Here is a 13,757-nt window from a genome sequence, read left to right on the forward strand (position 1 = left end):
GGAAGCATCATTGGTCCCCTTTTAAGGTGGATTTGTTCAGAGAAACAGTTTTCAATCGGAGGCTGAAAAATGGCAGATTTAGGAACCATCACACACAGTCTGGTGTTTGCTGTGGTAAATCTTTAACTTTTTACATAAAAAGTTAGATTTATTTTCTGAAAATGAGATCAAAATGTGCCTAGAAGTCGCAGGACTCACAGTGTGAACACTAGATGACGGTAGAGGTCTAATTGATAATCTAATAAAAACAGCAGAGGGAACACGGAAGAGACTCAAATCATGTCATTTTTTATTTTTTTTAAATCCGAAATAATCTAGTGAGTTTATTATTGTTTTCCTGCCAATTTCTTGTTTATCCTCCAGTCCAGATGGTGGCAGCATGCAGCTCATAGTTAGTCTGCCATTCGTCATATAACGTCAGAAGAAGACGATCCCGGAAGTGACGCGTTGTTTCATGCTGCCTCGTCCACATGTGGTTTCTTCTACATGATATTTAATTCTGGAAGGGTTTCTGTAAAGAACCGCCGAGGCAGGAGGACAGGAGGACAGGAGGAATCCTGCTGCGAGTTCAAGGTGAATTTTATTGAAACATTTAAGATTACCTGCATGTCTCAAGCTTTATCAACAAAAACGTGATCAAATATGATCAACTGTGTGACAATCAGCTGTTCCCTCAGACCAAACATCACCTGATGAAGCGGTTATTATAGCAGATTTTGACAAATTATTCTATTACAGAGCTGTGTGTAAATTAAATATGAATCGAATATGAGTATACTTTATTTATTTCCTTTGTATTTACCCACAGCGGTTCTACAGACAGGCGACTCCAGTAAGAGTAGGAGTGCTTAGCTTCACTCAAGAAAAAATCTTTTTTTATTCGAAAGGATTTTCAAAACTGTATCATAAGATATAATTTCCACGTTTAAGTTTTGATTTAATAGGAATTGGTCTTTTAACAGCAGATAAATCAAGCTACAGTAATAAACTATTTTAATCCTGGCTATATTTTTATTAAAAAGTGCTATTTTTTAGAAAGTTACCTCCATTTTTAATGCAGGTGAAACAAATTAATTTCAGGACTTGTTAAAACCCCAATCTTTTTACCAATATAACAATACATTCCTTTGTTTTCCTGCCAAGTTTTCTTGTAATGATTTCTGTATTTTTACACTGTATTGTTTTGTATTTTTATAGATTGTCTTTCACTTATTTTTTTATCTGGTTAAATTTCTCAGTTGTATTGTGAGTCGTTGTATTGTTCTGCATCTTTAAGCTATATAGAAGAGGAAAAAATCTGACTTAATAATTTAAAATTAGATATCTCATATTTTTAAAGACAAAACTGAAAATAAATCATGCTAATAAATATCATAATAAAATAGATTTGGGAAGAAGAAAAACTTCAACAACAGGCTGATTTAGAGCTTTGAGAAAATAACGTCCAAGCAACAAAGCTGGTGAAGAAACAAGAGGTCTCACTCCAACATAAACTGTGGGTCTGTCTTTCAGGTGCATTTTTTGTTAAAACGTCTTTGCTCTTCATTCAGTGAAGTTACTCTCTGAGTTGCAGTAGTTGATAGTAATTTACTAAGTACGAAAAGTAGTTTGACTTTTATGAGTGAAATGACTCTTAAAGTGGGTATTTTTTGAAGCTATGGAGGGCTGACTGTGGTTTCGTCTCTGTCCATCAGACGGTTTGCTGAGAAGATGCTGAGTGATGCTGAGGCTGCAGAGCTGCTGGCCTTCCTGACGCCCAGCACCCGGCCGGATGTGAAGGGGAAGGCCACGGAGTACATCCTGGGGCTGTCTGGAAGCAGGTGGGATGCTGACCTCTGAGCGCCGGGGTCAGCTGGCGGGACCCCGGGTTATAATGGTTTTGGGCTTTTCATTAATCAATCAATCAATCAGATTTTATTTGTATAGCACATTTCAGCAGCACGGCATTTCAAGGTGCTTTACATAATTAAAAAACAAAATAAAAACATCATGTGACATTGAATAAACAGTAAGAAAGAGAAAGAGATTCTGGAAAGTTTACTTTTAGTTTTGTTTTTATTAGTTTTTATTAGTGTTTGTTTTAGTTTTTTATGCTTGGTAAATTTTTTGCTGCAGAATTAAAAAAGCTCAAAGGATTGTGATTATGTCTACATTGATTGGACGATGAATGGCTGGCAGAATAGTTTTATAAATGCTCAATATATTTCCAGTTAGTTATAGTTTTTCCCCCTAAATTGCCATTTTTATTTACTTTAGTTAACAAAAACGTTTTCTATTTTGTTAGTTTTAGTGAACTGTCATAACCTTTGTGGGGTGCTAACCTTTGTGGGGTGCTGACCTCTGTAGGGGTCAGGGGTCACCATAGATTGATTCAGGAGCATCAATGCCAGCGCTGTTTGTTTCTTTCAGAGATGGCTGCCGGTTCCTGCGCTCTAAACCTGACCTCTTAGCAGCTCTGTTTGCGCTGACCTCTGACCCCTCTGTTGCCATAGTGAAGGACTGCTACCACATCCTGATCAACCTGTCAGCTGATGAGACTCTGCACCAGGTGAGCAGCAGGTGAAGGACAAAACAAAGCTGAAGTTGGCTAATAATAATGTAGTGATGAGATTAATTTAACTAATAATAATAATATTTCAGATTAATTTATGGGACAGAGTTGGATCCTAATAAACACAGTTAGTGTTAATTTGCTGCATTAAATAAGTAGTAGACTAAACCATGAAGATTAAATAATATTCAGGATATTTAATGGTGGGAGACTTGAACCTGCTCTGACCTCTGACCTCTGACTGCCTGCTGGTCTCTGTGTTTCCTCAGGTTCTGGTCTGTGAGGTTCAGGTTCTTCCGGTTCTGTTGAAGAACCTCCAGGATCCAGAGTTTCTGTTCTCTGATCAGATCTGCACCATCCTGTCCAACCTGAGCCGCCATGATAAGACCTGCAGGACCGTCTTCCAGGTACGCCAGGCCAGTCCCCGCTGGTCGTTTCTCAGGGTTCAGCTGCAGAAACATCAGGCAGACATCGGGCTTCTCTCACCTGTCAGGTGGATGAAGTTCCTCCTCACCTGTCGGGTTGAAGCCTCTGCTGGTTGCTCTCTCAGGTCCTGCAGGAGCAGCTCGGTCTGGCCCAGCTGGTGGAAATCTTCTGCAATGAAAGCTTCAACAAAAAGGCCAAGCTGCACTACCTGGGCCCCCTGCTGTCCAACCTGACCCAGCTTCCCGAGGCCAGGAGCCTCTTGATGGACCGGGACAGGTGAGTTTCAGAGCTAGAAGTCGAGTTTCTACCTGAATAGAGTCTGTCTGTCTCTTTGTGGACCAGAGAACATTTGCCTCTCATCTGGATATTTATTTTTTAGATGCTAAAACTGTCGGATCTTTTCTGCTCCAGGTGTGTAATCCAGCGTTTGCTGCCGTTCACTCAGTACGAGGCGTCGGTGGTGAGGAGGGGCGGCGTCATCGGCACGCTGAGGAACTGCTGCTTCGACCACGGTGAGAAACTCCCAACGCCGTCCGGAGTAACTCTGAAGGATGAACCAGAACCAGAACCCGATCTGCTCTGACATCCTTCTGCTGTGATCCGCAGCTCATCATGCGTGGCTGCTGAGCGACGCCGTGGACGTGCTGCCGTTCCTGCTTCTGCCTCTGGCCGGCCCGGAGGAGCTCACTGAGGAGGAGAACGAAGGCAGGTCCAAAAAAAAACACCTTAAAATTATTAGGATTTCACCGAAAAGATGATTTATTTCAGTTGTTCGGTTTAAAAAGTGAAATTTGATTCTCAGCTGATGAGAATCCAACAGTCATTTCCCAGGAAATTAGAAAATGATTTTATTTTCAAGTTATTTGGAAGAATACATCAAACAAAAGCCGTGTTTCCGTTAATGAAGAGAGGGAATTATTTACAAACTCCTGATTTGATTCTGATTTTTTTTTGGACATTTGAAGCAAAAAGAATCTTGATTTTCATGTGAATCTAAAGGCTAATCCTCATTTGGATGCTAACCTTTAAAACCACATCAGACTAATTAAATAAATCCCAATAGGCCTATCACAATGACAAATTTAGCATGACGATAAATTGTGCCAGTAATTATTTCTATAAATAATAGTATTGTTGTTTTGAGGCCATTTTCTTTCTTTTTTTTTTTTGAACTTTTTACTTTCAATAACTGTTTTCATCAACATATACACACAGTAGAGATACAGAGAATACAAACTCAAGGAATGAAGGTACATAATAGTGATAATACAAACTAAATTTGAAAAGTACACGAACAAGACAAAAAAAAGAAAGATAAATAGAGGTGTCAAGGTTACATTATGAATTTAGTTACAGGTCTCCATCTTGTTTCAAAGGTCCCCATCTTAAGTTGTAGTCTTGATGTTGTTTTTTCCATTATATAAACTTTTTTCATCCTATCTCGCCACTGTGCAATATTGGGAGGTTGTGGCCTTAACCAAGCAGAAGTTATACACTTTTATCCATTTTCAAGCAATATATCAGTAACGGTATAATAATGCAGGAACACATTCTCACAGATTAATAAACTTTAAATTCTGCTGAACATTTAACACTGGAACTGGAAGACATTTTAAATATCCAAAATAAATAAACAAAACAGCAGAAACAGAAAATAAAATTACTTCTCAAGTCTGTGAAAACAAAACCGTCCTTCAAAACAATGATTTAGTTGAGACCAAATCACCAGACTGAACACTTAAGTCGTCCTGGTTTTGGTAGAAAGATAGAAAAGAGAAGAACGATAAAACATCCAATTTATTAGTTTCAGTTTAATCGTTATTGCAACAGGCCTACTGCTGGATCAACTGTCCTTTACAGTCCCTACATAACGCTGCTTTTTCCTGTTGCTTTCAGACTTTTTCCTTCCACTCAACATTCCAATAACAGCCAGCTTCTCTAGCAGTGATCTTTGGGTTCTGTAACATTTCTGTTTAACATCTGTTCAAATGTTCTGAAAAAGTTTGAGGTTTTTTTTATAATTTTTTATTGGCCAAAGTTAATTAAATTAACTGACATAAAGCATGTTCTCATTGATATTTTTAATTTATTGACGAATGCACTTTTGTTCTGTTTCAGTGTTTCTCTCTTCCAGTTATTAAACTGGTGAATTCATGTCTGTCTGAGTGTTTAGCTTTTCCAGTCCAGACCAGGGTTTTTTGCTCAGTCGTCTGCAGAACTTCAATGCAAACCTGATTCAGGAACTTTTGACCCTGATTAGGTTTATAGCCAAAACTAAACGCATTTTGCTGAAACTGGTGAAAAATCAAAATGACTTGCCGCCATTAAATTAAACGCTCAGGAAATGCATCATTAGAATAATCTGGACAGATTATAATCCTTAGTTTTGTTGCTCAGGTCTGCCTGTGGACCTGCAGTATCTGCCGGAGGACAAGCAGCGAGAAGCGGACCCCGACATCAGAAAGATGTTGCTGGAAACCCTGCTACTGGTACCGCACACACACACACACACACACAGATCTGGTTTCATTCAGACTTCCTGACGGTCGGCTCCACCCCCAGCTGACGGCGACTAAAACTGGCCGCCTGACGCTTCGACAGAAAAACGTTTATCCCATTGTGAGGGAGCTCCACCGCTGGGAGAAGGACGTCCACGTCGGCGCCGCCTGCGAGAAACTGGTCCAGGTAAGAAACTCGGACCTGCTGGGGTCTGAGCAGCCGCTAGTCTGTAGGAGCCGCTGGTCTGGAGCGGCTGCTGGTCTGGAGGATCCTCTAGTCCAGTCTTATGTCTCTGTCCTTCCAGGTGCTGATCGGAGACGAGCCGCAGCTCGGCATGGAGAACCTGATGGAGGTGGACATCCCTGAGGATGTGGAGGACAAGCTGAGGGAGGCGGACGCCAAGGAGCAGCAGGAGCTGCAGGAGGAGGAGGAGAGAAGGAGGAGAGAAGAAGAGGAGCAGGAGAAGTGAAACAAAAGACTGATCTGGTCTTCATCTCCTCCTGTTTCCGTCATCAGCAGCTCGTCACTGAGCTCTGACTGCTGGTTCTGGTTCCAGTCCAGCTACCGACGTCTCTGTGTCCATCTAGAGACGGAGGTACAACCTGACCTTTGACATTCAGACAAATATAATCATCATTATTTTTCTCGTTCTGAAGGCGGCTGCAGTGTTCAGCAGCTCTGGGGTCATGTGGGGTCAGCTGGCAGGTCGCTGGGGGAGGAGAGACTCGACCTTTGTTCATCTGAACTGTTTTTAGACACCAGCAGAATGAACGATTCAGGGCCGGTCACAGTGTTACAGATTTCAGTTATCATTTTTTTTCTGCATGGTCGTTCATGCTACTAATTAAATGTGACCTCAGACTTCTGTGTTTCTGACCCCAAAGCGACGCGCCTGCTCAGACGTCACCCAGCGGCGCTCCGTAAACCCAGCTACTGTTGAAATAAAATCACACTGTTGTAAATTCCTGGTTAAATATTTTGCCCTGAGCTGGTGCTGGACAATAAATCAATAACAATATATATCGCAATAGACTTGTAATCAATAGCTGGAGTACCTAATATTTTTGCTACATAATTTGAAGTTTACAGAAAAAATGTATCAGATTTAGATGTAAAATCAGTCTTTTTCAGGCATTTATTAATGTAGTCTTTCCACAGAAGAAAACACAGATCCAAAGTTAGATGTTATTTTTATTTTTCTGATTGCCAAAAGTTCATACTCCTGCAATTCCTCACATTACAAGAAAAAAGTTTATTGTGTTTTATTAACATTAAATACAACAGCTCATTTAACAGTACAGCATCATTATGAAGGAGAACAGAAGTTAAAATTTGATTTGAAAAGGTTTTGTTTGGTTTCTGTTTATTCAATTTTATTTTAACAAAGCTATAAATAAATTTAGGTGAAAATGAGATAAATGAGGAAGTGAAACTCATCAAAAAATATTTTGTCCACCAGTTTAGATTGAAGTTATAAACTTTAGGAATCTAAATGTATCATAAAAAAATATTAAAAACATTTTTAAAAACTTACACATTATATTTATAATATAGTTTGTCTAATCGTTCAGACAGTTTGTAGCTTTTGAATCTTATTTCCGCTCATTTTAACTGTGACCCATCTGGTTCTGCAGTCAGCTGCATTTTCAACACCCAAACTGACCAGAAGAGGGCGCCAAGCATTTCTCTCTATCTCCTCTCCCATCTGTGCGGAAATTCATCTCGAAGTTGAAAACAAACAGAAAAATGTTTTTACTTGGAAACTGACGCACAGGATTTAAATTGAACCGGATCACAGTTTGGATCCGAATCTTTTTCCAAGTCCTCCACTCAGCAGAGGTTCTGGCACAACAGCAGCGCTCCCCCCATTTTCTTTTAGTTTTTTTTAAGCAGATTTTTGTAAATTTTCATATGTAAACTTTTTAATTAAGCAAAGCATTTTAACGTTCAGATGATAAATTAGTTCACTATCGCAGTTCTTCCAGGTCAATAAACTTTAGTAGAAGCCAGTTTGTCTTGTTTTACCAACATTTTGTGCAGTTTTAGAGAAAGTAGAGGCTCTAAGAGCTGAATGAGTTCAGACTGGCAGTGACTCAGTAATAAATCAGATGGAGCAGTTCTTTTCTTCTGAGGTGAGTCTTGAAGACATTCTTTTGAAGGAAGTGACAGTAGCTCCTTTAAATCGTTTAGGATCAAAATAATCAAATTAGTTGTTTTTTTAATGAAGGTTACTTCCCCACATTCTCCAACCCTCAACAGCGAAATTTCAGTTGGGAGTAGGTGGGACCTCAGTGGGCGGGGCTGTGTGAGCGGCCAGCCAATCGGAGTCCTCCTGTGCTGTACGTGCCAGACTTGTCTTCCCTACGGCGGCTCTTCCTTCCGGGAGCATCAGGACCTGCTCCAGTAGAAAGATGGCCTAGTTCTGGTTCTGGACCTCTGGTTCTGGGTTTGGGGATTTCTTGGATAACATCTTGATATTAGAAACCCTTCAAAGTTGAAGGTAATAAAGCAACATGCCCTCTGCAACAAAAGCAAGGTCAAAGATCAAACTCACAAGCTTGGAGTGAAACAAAGAGCAATTTCAGGATGTGAAGAAAAATAAAAACACTACTATTCAGAGTTTTAAACTCTGCTTCTCTACTTCTTTATACAACAATAATGTCATCCTCTGGACATAGTTTGAGCCCAGTTTGCTGAAGACTAACGTTTCTGTCAGTCTTTGGCCAACAGGAGGAGCTGTTTCCTTCAGCAGCTAAAAGAAGCCACATTCACATACCAGGATTTATTTAGCAAATAGATAAAATAACAACAGCTAACCAATCAGCTCATGGGGTTCTTACTGTTACGTGATGCAACTCAGAGATGGACTGTGTCTCTTCCTGTCATGCTATCATGAATCTGAGTCAGTGATTCAATCCGTTTCCAGCGTGTTTGTGCTGGTTCAGTTTCTGCCTTACATGCAGAAATAAAGTCTGTAACACCTGAATCAAGAGACAGAGCAGTGAAAATGTGTTTTATGGCTAACTGTATTGTCCTGGGAAGTTGTAAGCTAACTGTGGTGACCTGGGAAGTTTTAGACTAGGTATGACTTACTGGGAACCCTTTAAGCCAACTGTGGAGTTCTGGGCTGCTTTATGTTAGCTGTGGAGGCCTGGAAAATCTTAATGCCAATTATGGTGTCCTGGGAAGCCTTAAGGCTAACTGTGGGGTAGTTGTGGAATCCTAATGAGCTTTAGGCTAACTGTTGTGTCCTGCTGAGCTTTAGGATATCCTTGGTGTTCTGGTAAACTATACCCTAACTGTTGTGTCCTGGTGAGCTTTAGGATAACTCTGGTGTCATGGGAAGTGCCTGAATAAATTAAACAGAAGTGTGAAGAGGTGCTTTAGGTTGTGGTGTCCTGGGAAGTGCCTGAAGGCCCACTCTGGCCTGAAGAGGATTGTCAGCTCTGTGAAACATTCAGCAGCCTGCTGAAGAGCAGCTTTGAGCTCATGCTACCAGAATAACAACAGAGCCCCTCCTCCACTCGCTGCTCTGTGGGAGTACCTACCTCTCTGAGGGCCTGTTTACAGAGACCTGAGGGTGTCAGGAGGTCTGATTCAGAGCCCACAACTCCACAGGAGCAGTTAGAGATACTACTGACACCAGTGGAATCAATCTACCAACATTTTATCCACGGATCAGAAACTAAATGTTGTGTTTAGTCATGTGTTACAACAGCTGCTATTTAAACCAGGCTCTTTGTATTTTGGTTGTCACTTGGTTTTGCATTTGGATTATTCTGGGTTGTTTTGTTCTAATCGTTGTGTTGTTACAGCAGCAGAAAACCACCATGGGTGGCCCTCATTCTGTCAGGTGACAGCAGGAGGGTCAAACTGGACAATTACAGACTGGAAAAACTGATCCCACAGTTTCAGCCACAACTGAACTTGGTGGAAACAATATTAAAGCATGGTCCCATCCTCCCTTGGCTCAATTGTTTGTGCTACTGCTGCTGGTGGTAGTGTCATGATTTGGGAACATTTTTCTGCTTTGGGACTCTCAGACTTTATATAATAGAAGAATAAATTGAGAAGCATTACTATGAGACATTATTTAAAGGGGCAGCCTTGTGTGAAATTTTTTACCTTAACATCATATTATGATATTATTCCCTCATCAAGAACATACTTGGAGTGCTGCTTTGATTATGTCATGCATGTGTGAGAAATCCTTTAATCTCCATGGCAACCATTCAATTGTCCAAACCTCCTTGATGCCCCAAGTTTCGCCTTCAAGGCACAGCTGCTCTCCCACTCAGCTCCTTCAGACTAGCCAGCAGTAATTAGCAACACCTGATGCAACATCTACTGAGCTCATACAATATTCTTTTCAGTGCAATGCTGGTAAAAAAAAAAAAACGTTGTTAAAAGGTTAATAGAGGAGCCATGTTGTGAGGACTTCCTAAAGCAGAGTATCAGAAAGAGCAGGAGTTTTTAAAGAGACAGAAGCCCAATTTCAAGGTGTCAAATTACAAGGTAAAATTTATTTTAAGTCACACTTAATATGTATAGCATATTTATAACAACAGAAGTTAGCATAGTTAATTATGCTATAAAATGGTACTACGTGGCTGGAAAACACATAATCCTGCCCCTTTGAGAAGAATCTGAAGATAAAATGGGGTTACGAGATCACCTGATCACAAACAACAGCACTTTGTTTTAAAGAAAGAAAATATAGCTGCTTGATGGTCCAGTTAATTGCCACACTTAAATCCAATCAACAACCGAAGAACAACGTGTCCAGAGAAGATCCCAGATCTGAGGAATGTGTGTGAAATTATTGGCCAAAATCTGATATTTTCTCCACAGTAAGAGTCTTTATCATGACCCAAAATAGCTTTTCTGCTAAGTATGGGATCAATTATGTTCAAAACTAATTCCTTTTTAGACATAACATGTTTCATGAGTATAAACGAAGAAAACATGAGGGACCAAAATCAAAAGTTAAAGAGTAGGGATGTTCAGTCAGGATAACAAAACAAATGAGCTGGACAGGTTTTTTCACACATTCCTGTTTTATTGCCCAACCTAACACCTCAGTGCAACTTTTCCTGACCTCCTGACCCTGACGTCTTCACACATATGCAGGGACCCGGGGTCACATCTCCAGACTTCCTCTTTCCAGGAAACGGAGAAACCATTTAGCAGCTAATTGGACATTAGCAACAAGTTAGCTAATAGAAAACTAGCTACTGAATGTGCTAATGGCGGAGAAAGAAACCACCATTACAGAAGAACCATTTATCCGACTAGCATCCACGACAGACTATGCTGCAGGGAGAAGCTATAGCACGTGCATGGGAATGATTAACAGCCCTAAGACCCGCCTCCTGGTTCTGATTGGTTGTTCCTAGTTAGCACTAGGAGAAGGCAGAGAAGTTTATATTTTTAACCGATTATCTGTCTTACAACAAATATGTTAAAAAACATTTTTTATAAAAGTTACAACTGCAGCTTTAATGTTGAATTCTTCAGACAACAAAACGGGTTGGATAAGGAAACACAAGCTGGAAGCTGCATGTTGGATGGAATCTGTGATAATGGGTAATAAATCTTATTACAAATGGGAGCAGATCTGGAGACTTACTGTTGATTTGTTTTGGTTGGGCTGTGTTTTTCTGATTGGCTGGGCTGTGCAACCAAAGGGAAGTTTATACCAGTGGAACAAACGGCTGTACTTTTCCACTCCAAACTTTGGCATCTAACTCTGTCCGCTCCTCCTTCTCCCCCTCAGCTACATGTATTCATAACACACACACACACACACCTCCCATTCACACATACACTGAGGAAATGGAGGTTTCTCCCAGGGTTTCTAGTTTTAGTGCAGAGCTACAACAACTACCTCTCACCATCTGATTGGTTCGAGGTTTTGCCTAAAGAATAAAGGAACACGTTGTTCTCTATTTGGGCTGTGATTCACTTCAGATGTTCTGAAACGTGACCATAACTCCTTCGGTTCCCTTGGTCAAGGTTCCCTCGTCACGATTTCCATCTGGCTTCATGTGCTTCTGTGTTGTCAGAGCCACACTTTTTTATGGTGTTGTTCCAACTGGTAGCTCCGTAAACTGGGCTGAACTTAGAAATAACTGGTGAAATGATCAACAGCGAACTGTTGATCCAGTTGGGTTACGACTAAATTCATGTTATCACAGCTTTACATTAAAAATATTAATATCTGCTACACTGGACCAACAAAATCTTCTAAGTTTTATTGAACTTAATGCGGCCCACTTCATGCCAACTCAGTCAAGTGTGGAGGATGTTTATTTAGTTCTATTTTTCATCACTATATGTAGAAGTTTACAGTTTGGAATATTTAGGTATGCTTTAAAGCTGCAATATGTAACTTTTATAAAAATATATATTTTTTTTTTACATATTTGTTGAAACTGTCACTGTGTCAGGACTGTTTTGTTATAATCTGTCAAATAAAACTTTCTCCCAGTACGCCCAGTGATAACATCCAATCAGAGCCAGGAGGCGGGTCTTACCGCTTTTAATCATAATCTCATGGCACTGCTCATCCTAGCACGGTCATCAATGCTAAGGCTATTTAGCATAGCCACAGATGACGGCAAAGTTTGCCCTGTAGCTTGTTTTTCCCCCGTTAGCACATTTAGCATTGAATACTAATGATTGATGGTGCTAAGACCCGCCTCCTAGCTCTGACTGGTTGTTTTTGGTCAGGAGCGATGCATTTCGTCAGAAGGCAACAGCAGCTCAAAGAGGAGTTTGAGGAGATTGATATTTCACAGATTGTCTGTATCATAGCAAAATGTCAATACATGGTGACAGTTTTAACAAAAATGTAAAAAATTCTAGCAAACAAAAAAAAACATTCTTTATAAAAGTTATATACTGCAGCTTTAAATGGAGAAAATGTACTTTCATCTGGGTGACTTTCATCTGGGAAAATCATCACAGTGACTATCTCTAATTTGACCAAAAGTGTTTTTTTTTTTTTTTTTATATAAAAGCTGGTTAAATGTTGTCTAATCAGGGCTGTAGCTATTTTTTTTAACATCCAGTAGAAAATCTCAATATTAAACTTGAGGGAACATAAATTAGCCACTAGCAGCGAAGAAGGTCACGTTTTGAGCGCAGCAGTGAAGTTCAAACTCTCCGCTTACTGTTAGCATTAGCTGCAGCTCAGCTGACAATATCATTAACTGAAATAAATAAAAGCTGTAATTAATGGGGGGAAAACTAGAACTAAGTGGAACTATATTGTGCATTTATGAAACAACTAAAACATACGTAACTTGTGGATATAATATCTTTAGTTTTAGTGATCATGAATCTATTTTTTAGCCTCTCGATCTGATGTGGAAATGACTTTTTTTTTTTGTTTCAGGGTAGTCGGTAAAATGTTGACAATAAAAGCTGAGAGAAAACACCAGAATCAGTTGGTGTTCAACAATAACTTAGTCTGGCTATCTTCTGTTGAGAGCATACATGCATAAACACAATACAATACGTTACGCTTTTTGAATTCTGCACCTACAAATTAACCAAATTATGAAAAACCTAAAACTGCTACTATATCTAATAAAACTAAACAATATTTAACTAGTAATAAATAAAAACTAATAACTATATCCATTTAAGCAAATTAAAAATAAACAAAAAGTCACAGTGAAATAAAAAAATATATTGAAAAACTCAAAACTATTATAACCCTGGTTCAGACTGGGTTCTGGGGTTCTGGGTTCTGGGTTCTGGGTTGCAGAGCTATGGCCACTATAGTTAGTTTACTGACATGGTTCAGGACTAGAGGAGACTGAAAACAATCCTTCACCTCTGCGGTGATGAAGCTGTGCTGCTGAGTGGGAGTGTCAGCGGTCCTCCTAACCGTCCTTTATGCTCCAAGTCTGCCTCAACTTGTTTTTGGATCGCTGCCCTTTCACCTCAATAGCTCAGATTTTTCAGTTAATGTGTGCAGAGCTACGCTGAGCTTTCCTTCGTATTTTCCTTCCAAGCTGTTTCTATTTTTTCTGTTTTCTTTCAGCTACATATCAACTCATTTTAAAAGGAAAATCTGGAAAAAGTCCTTTGGAGAACTGTTGACTTGTTAAAAGATAACAAGTTGCTTTGACACAGACAGAAAGGACCTTTGGACTGAAGCGTAAACTTTGCATGTTTTTCTGTCTGCCTGCAGATTTCTGCTAGCGTTGTTTGCAGAGAAAGTGTGTCCCACACACACACACACACGCACACACACACACACGCACACACA

The 13,757-nt window shown here is 39.9% G+C and overlaps 1 protein-coding gene across 2 annotated transcripts; it reads left to right on the forward strand.

Annotated features, from left to right (window-relative positions):
- Positions 1–381: 381 nt before the first annotated feature.
- On the forward strand, positions 382–6,515 carry hgh1 (HGH1 homolog (S. cerevisiae)). Of its 2 annotated transcripts, none has more exons than XM_016666190.1 (10): positions 382–573; positions 1,711–1,820; positions 2,410–2,548; positions 2,821–2,958; positions 3,102–3,253; positions 3,389–3,489; positions 3,584–3,682; positions 5,375–5,466; positions 5,540–5,662; positions 5,781–6,515. In XM_016666190.1, exons 1-10 carry the CDS (start codon positions 487–489, stop codon positions 5,943–5,945), a joined length of 1,206 nt encoding a protein of 401 aa, XP_016521676.1. In that variant the 5' UTR covers positions 382–486; the 3' UTR covers positions 5,946–6,515. The 2 variants fall into 2 exon arrangements, with proteins under 2 accessions (XP_016521676.1, XP_016521677.1); XM_016666191.1 differs by having other exon boundaries at positions 472–573; positions 1,695–1,820.
- The last annotated feature ends 7,242 nt before the right edge of the window (positions 6,516–13,757 follow it).

The sequence above is a fragment of the Poecilia formosa genome, unplaced genomic scaffold (genome assembly GCF_000485575.1).
Source record: "Poecilia formosa unplaced genomic scaffold, Poecilia_formosa-5.1.2 Scaffold677, whole genome shotgun sequence".
Classification (NCBI taxonomy): Eukaryota; Metazoa; Chordata; class Actinopteri; order Cyprinodontiformes; family Poeciliidae; genus Poecilia; species Poecilia formosa.

Excerpts from the sequence above, each read along its gene's own strand:
- hgh1 (XM_016666190.1), top strand. The coding sequence starts at position 487 with ATGATATTTAATTCTGGAAGGGTTTCTGTAAAGAACCGCCGAGGCAGG. Across the intron at positions 2,549-2,820 it reads CTGATGAGACTCTGCACCAG|GTTCTGGTCTGTGAGGTTCA; the intron begins GTGAGCAGCAGG and ends GTGTTTCCTCAG. Across the intron at positions 3,683-5,374 it reads CACTGAGGAGGAGAACGAAG|GTCTGCCTGTGGACCTGCAG; the intron begins GCAGGTCCAAAA and ends TTTGTTGCTCAG.